The 6,154-nt window shown below is 34.8% G+C and overlaps 1 protein-coding gene across 2 annotated transcripts; it reads right to left on the bottom strand.

The window, feature by feature from the left end:
* Nucleotides 1-3,824, bottom strand: LOC126726421 (transcription factor bHLH144). 2 transcript variants are annotated; one of them, XM_050431687.1, is made up of 4 exons: nucleotides 3,656-3,824; nucleotides 3,103-3,253; nucleotides 2,509-2,685; nucleotides 1-1,457 (listed from the first exon to the last, which is right to left on the bottom strand). In XM_050431687.1, exon 4 carries the CDS (start codon nucleotides 1,139-1,141, stop codon nucleotides 410-412), a length of 732 nt encoding a protein of 243 aa, XP_050287644.1. In that variant the 5' UTR covers nucleotides 1,142-1,457; nucleotides 2,509-2,685; nucleotides 3,103-3,253; nucleotides 3,656-3,824; the 3' UTR covers nucleotides 1-409. The 2 variants fall into 2 exon arrangements, with proteins under 2 accessions (XP_050287644.1, XP_050287645.1); XM_050431688.1 differs by having other exon boundaries at nucleotides 3,103-3,250; nucleotides 3,656-3,821.
* Between the last annotated feature and the right edge of the window lie 2,330 nt (nucleotides 3,825-6,154).

Raw genomic sequence — 6,154 nt, 5'->3', positions numbered from 1 at the left:
GGCAGGGAAAACATCACTGAAATTTTAAACATTCATAACCATAACGTCACTTTTAATTAGTGGCAACATGCCAGATAGAACAACTGGCTGCTAGAGAAATAGTGAGCAGCTTACACATCAAACCACTGATCCAAGTCCAACTCTTCCCTCCATCAAATACTATAAACACAGAGGTCATGATTGAAACTAACAAGTTTAACTATGAAAGTCACAGCTTGTGGAGCACTCCAAAAATACAAGTATAAAGGATTTTCTTACACAACCATGAGTATTGAATACCTGTGATTTTTATTACCTTAATACCATCTTGCTGCAAGTGAGACAGGCAGGAGAAGGAGGCAGGAGAGAACCACATAATACATGAAGCTTAATTTAGAAATGGAGTTCAGTCATCCTTACCATGGCAGTCTTAAGACAAATTCTTTAGATCCCCGACTCCGAGCTTCTGTACTTCAACCTTGAGAGACTTGAGGTACCTAACAGCTTCATCTAGTACAGCGACAGTATTCATTTGATTGCCACCAGGTACTATTCCTCTCAGTGCCCTCACCATCTTCTTCATTTTCTTCTGTTTCCTTTCACTATTGCAGCTGTCACTGCTGCCTGAGGACATCTGATTAGAAGAAGACAATCTATTCTTCTTTGGTTTTGAGCCATAGTTCGAGAAAGAATCAGGAGACGCGGTTTGATAATCTTCATCAGTCCGTGCTGTGCTAACCACATCATCATCATATTCTTCTTGCTCATCCTCTTCCAAACTCAACAATGCATCAATATCATCTGAATCTTCTTTCAGTGGAGAGGATATTTCTCTTTCTGTATGATCAACCTCTTTTACCTCAAAATTGTCTTCAACATACGTAGCACCGATGTTTACACCAGGAGCACTAAATTTGTGGGCAATTGCAGGGTGGAACATAACTTGGCTTCGCTGATCAGTTTGATCAAAGATGATAAAATTCTTCGGACAGACCTCAGAAGGTTGAAATTCGACACCATGGAAGGGTGTCAAGTGCTTAGCAGTTGGAGATAGAACTGCATCAAAGGCAGATGCAACTGGAATATGCATGTAACCATTCCCCACTTGATTTGCTAGAGGGAGCACTGCCTTTTTGCGGAAAAAATGTTGGTCACTCTGCATCTGGAGTCCTATTTTCTATTTAATTAAAAGTCCACGAAACAATGGAGTTCACACTTTTGCACTGGCAATTATTTTATTATCAATTGGACAAAGGTTCCTAAGGTGATGATTAAATTAAGGAATCGACATTCTGGTACAAGAAAGCTGTTTTTCCAAATAAACACTTACGGAGCTACCACCATTAAATGCTCATCTCTATCATTGCCTTCTTATGTATGAATGCAACCAAAGGCAGTCAGTCCCAAATCCCAATGTCCCAAAACTCGGAAATAGTAGACTACGTAACAGGTTTAAGCAACTGACGGAAGTACTCAGCCTGTAACAGATAATAAAAAGTCAAAAGGGTAATGAACTATTAAACATACAATCAGACAAAGGAAGCACAGTGTTTGGAAGATGTTCTCATAAAGTCCATAAATGGAGAAGTGTAAGAGATACCTATTAAAAAAAAAAAAAAAAAAAAAACCCTTCATAAGTTAAAGCTGAACTTTTTAATAATTATATGAAACAAATAAATGGACAATCACAAGTGCAAATTTCTTCTAGACTGCTCAAATTCTTCCATGGAGTTAAAAGGTATAAAAATTGCAAGATGACCAATTTTCACAATTTGATTTAATTTGAATTTTGAAAGTAAATAAAGTTCTTAAACTTTTACAGGATTTCAATCTTCCACCTTTGGTTTCAAACAGAAAGGCCCCAAACCATTCCCAGGAAGAATCACAGGTTAATTTATCACAGTAAGTTTGTAGCATTAGGTAAAAGAGGGAGGCGTGCTGTTATTCTTGTACAATCAGGTCTCTTAATTTCCTCATTCTTATCTAAATGCAATTGAAGTTTGCATCACTTAAATTTTCAATATATATATATAGAGAGAGAGAGAGAGAGAGAACTAAAGAACTAGTGCACATGCATGCTGGAATATTCATACATAATCCCCTAAAAATAAATCTACTGGACAGCTGAAATAATTATATCAATAAACTCCAATCTATATTCACCACAACAACATATAAAAATTTGATGAAGATATTTAACATATTATCATGACAGGACACTAGCAATTCACATGTAACTAGCTCTCTAATGAATGCCATTTATTATCCAACGCATAAGCCAGAACATGGCTCCGATGGAGGTTAAAAATGAAAATATCAAGAGGAAATTAAACAAAGCTTGGAAATACTTTTCCACAGAACACAACCGTAACCAAATTAAGATACACCAATCCTATATCACAAGCACCCCAGAAGCTTCATATAAGGATTATGCATTGCAGAAGGAGACAAGGCACTGTCAATCAGTATAAGCTATAAAGAATCATGCTCAATCAATTTCACAATAAGAAAATAGGAAACCACTTTTACCTGGCAAACTTGTATCAGTTGATAGTATGTGATGATCCCAACACTCATTTTAATCTTCCCAACTTCTTTCACTGCTCGATATCTTTTTAAGGTTACTCCAATGTACATTCTCACTCCTCCCACCAGTTTTAAATTAAGACAAAAGTACAAGCTACCAAAAAAACCTTCACAAAACACCTACAGAGAATCAAGAAAAAAAAACCCACTTAAGATCAATGAGAGAAACATGAAACAAACACATATAGCCAAGTGTTAAACAACAGGATATTTACAAAATGACAAATCTTTTCGTAATTCAGATTGGGAAAATTTACAAACATCCATTCATCTGTGTCCAAACCTCGCTTACACGGGTTCTCATTTTAGGCAAAACAAATGAAAAGAATCATATAATTATGTGATAACAAAATGACATGAAACCCACATTAAAAAATTCAGTGTTCAATTCTCCACAGCTTATTTACACACCAAACAGAATTGCATAAAATTAAACTTTTCTTCCATTACCTGGTTCAGATAATAATAACAAATCAATTCAACGAAATGAACAACAATTACCACATAAAAACACAAAAGAGAGAGTGTGAATCTCACCAAAACGAAATGGAATTACAGTATAACACGAAAGAACACAACCAAGCGAACACAGTTCATCTTGTAATACACAAAAGAGGACGTCCACGGCATCTTGATTTTGCTTCTTCAATCCCCAATTCTTCAAGAAAATTTTGAACTCAAGCTTCTACTGCAAATCACAAAAACCCAATACAGAAAAAATTAATAGTCCAACTGAACTGAAGGTCGAAATTTAAAAATTAAAAAAAAAAAAAAGAAAAAAAGAAAAAAGCAAATCTTTCAGTTTGACTTTAATCGCTGGGGAAAAATGCAAGAAAATACATAAGATTCAATAATTTCATTTCATTATCTCAGCAACCAAACAGAGAATAAAGCACGATTTGTCAACAGAAAACCAAAATTCAAGTTCTCCTCGGATTCTAGATCAGAATCACAAAACAAACCCTAGACACAGAACAAAACAAAATACACTAAAAATCACAAAAAAAAAAAAAAAAAAAAAAAAAAACAGCTCAAATAAACTCAAACAACGAATCAAAAAAAAGGAAAAAGAAAATCAAAATTTCCGAACCTGTTGAGAAATTTTCCTAGATTTGCGGTATGAATTGAATTAAGGTCTAGAGGTAGAGAGAGAGAGAGAGAGAGAGAGAGAGAGAGTGGGTATGGGAATGGGAACGGGGGAATGGGTGGTGTTTGGGTGCGATTAATTATTAAGTTTGGGGATGTGTGCTTTTTGGTTTGGGTTTTTGGTTTTTGTTGGATTAGGACTTAGGAGTTATGTTACGAGACAGGGTGGAGTCAAACGCGGAGAACGGGAGCCGTTGGATTAGAGTTGTTGGGCCTTGGAAATGGTTTCCGTTTAATGCGGGATTATGTATTCACCGTCGGATCTAGCACGCGTGCGTGCCTGGATTAGAGTGGGCCCTCTTTGACGATTATACCCTTCGTGTTTTCGACTCTTCTACGCTTTCCCTTCCTTTCTATTATCTCCCATCTTTTCTTTTCTTTTTTTTAGGGTACTTTTTAAAAAAAATAAAAAAACTAGTATTAAAAATAAAAATAAAAAGAGTTATTTCCACATAATGCATAATCAGTTCAAATATCGATTTAATGTGTGATTGTCAAAATAGAAGTGATTTTCACTTTCTTTAAACGTAACCCACGTTTGAAATCATTATGACAGATATGTTATATGCATGAAATATATTTATTAAAGTATTCCCCAAATTCTCATAGTTAGTCTTAGTTTCATGTTATTTTGTGACTAATTATGAATTATCTATATTTTATAGGTAATGGAGGCTTTACATGCGAATGGGCTTTTTGTAAGATATAAGGATGGACTATAGTTCAAGTGGAGTGGGTTGAGGCCAACTCACTTCAAATTATCTTCAGTAGTAAGCCAAGAATGTATATTGTGTTCATCAAGAAATGTAGTAACTAGCAAAATGTGAAACATGTCATTTGTTATAAGGGCCTCAGCCCAAGCATCTTAAGGTAACACTTGTGCACAAGATAGACGAATTGACCATGAAGGATGTGCAAGACATAGACAGTGACAAATAGGTGGTGTCAATATCAGAAGGCATTGAAACCAGTGAGCTTATCAAAGGGCTTGGGCAGCTTAACAAGACTCCGCCTAAACCATCGTGTTGCAAGTGTAAAGGCAAGTGTCATGAGGATCACCATTATACTTGATAAATAGATTTGTTCTTTACGTATGGAGTTGGGCATATTTCTTGAAAATCAAGTAAACCACTTTTCTCTGCAGGATAGATTTTTTTATTACTGGACTCTACAGATTGAATTGGACCTGTTAAATATTAGAATTGATACATCATATTAAATATATTAGTATGAATATGGACGCGAAAGTATAAAATATAGAACATAATAATATACGAGAATTACATGGTTTAACCTAGTGTAATACAAATCTTATGTTACAATAAATTATAACATATGTATATATAGTAGATTAAACCCTATACTAATAAACTTCAAGTACAAGTAGGGGACTTGACTTGTACACAAAATAGAATTAAACTTGAACTTAATGCTAATGAGCTAATATATTTCAAACATGACCGAATAGCAAAAAGTAAACTGGATTGGGCTGAAATGGTCTCTCTCTCTCTCTCTCTCTCTCTCTCCCTCTTACATATTGTATTTGTGTATGCTTTTTTTTTTTTTTTCACCATGTGAATAGCTATTGTTCTAAACAACAGGGTTTGGTTTATTTTCCCAGGATAAGTTGGCCTTTCAGAAACAGCTGCCCTTCCGGGTACTACCAAGTCTACAATGACACTGAGTCTCTGATGCCATAATTAACAATTCTGTCCAAACTTTAAGATTTCATTTTGAGCCTCAAATTGCTTTCAACGCCTGGATTGCTTTTTGCCTTGACATGCACAATGAAGCAGTTCGGGCCTTGCGATATTTAATTAACATTGGCAGCAAATTTAAGAACTTCCAAACGTGTCTAATCCCTAATACCACTTGTCAGCTGCTTGACAGCTTGAGGTATGTATTTGTACCGCGATAAATATCGAAAGTTTTTTTTTTTTTGGTGATCAATTTAATAAGAATCAATCATTCTCATTGTTTTTCAAGCATTTTTGTGATGTATATTGGGCTATCCACTTGATTCAATGCAGTAATAGAAGTGGGAGTTGGGTGCCAAGATCCAAAAGTCATTAGAGATTTCAACAATTGGAAATTGGAGATGGTTGATTCGTTGTTGGAGGTTGAAGTTAAATGGCAATGGTAGGTTTGATGTGTGCCTTTATGAGGCCTTGTGAGGCATAAGTGCTTGCTTTGTTTGGGCGTGTTATGCTGATCTTGTATATATGTATGCTTTTTTATCTTATATTATCTTTACCACATTTATAATAATTTTCATTTGATTTCCACTTCTTGGATAAATATTTTCTCAATAATTATATTATTTTAAATAGTTAAGTGAATTCATGTTAGCTCTAATTGATAAAATATTTGGAATTCAAACTCAACTTATTCTTAAAACTGATTAGAGAGTAATTATCATACAATAGACGCTATAAGTATAAGT

Source organism: Quercus robur, chromosome 5 (genome assembly GCF_932294415.1).
Source record: "Quercus robur chromosome 5, dhQueRobu3.1, whole genome shotgun sequence".
Classification (NCBI taxonomy): Eukaryota; Viridiplantae; Streptophyta; class Magnoliopsida; order Fagales; family Fagaceae; genus Quercus; species Quercus robur.
Note: the sequence above shows the minus strand (reverse complement) of the source record. Positions and strands in the feature narration are given on the sequence as shown.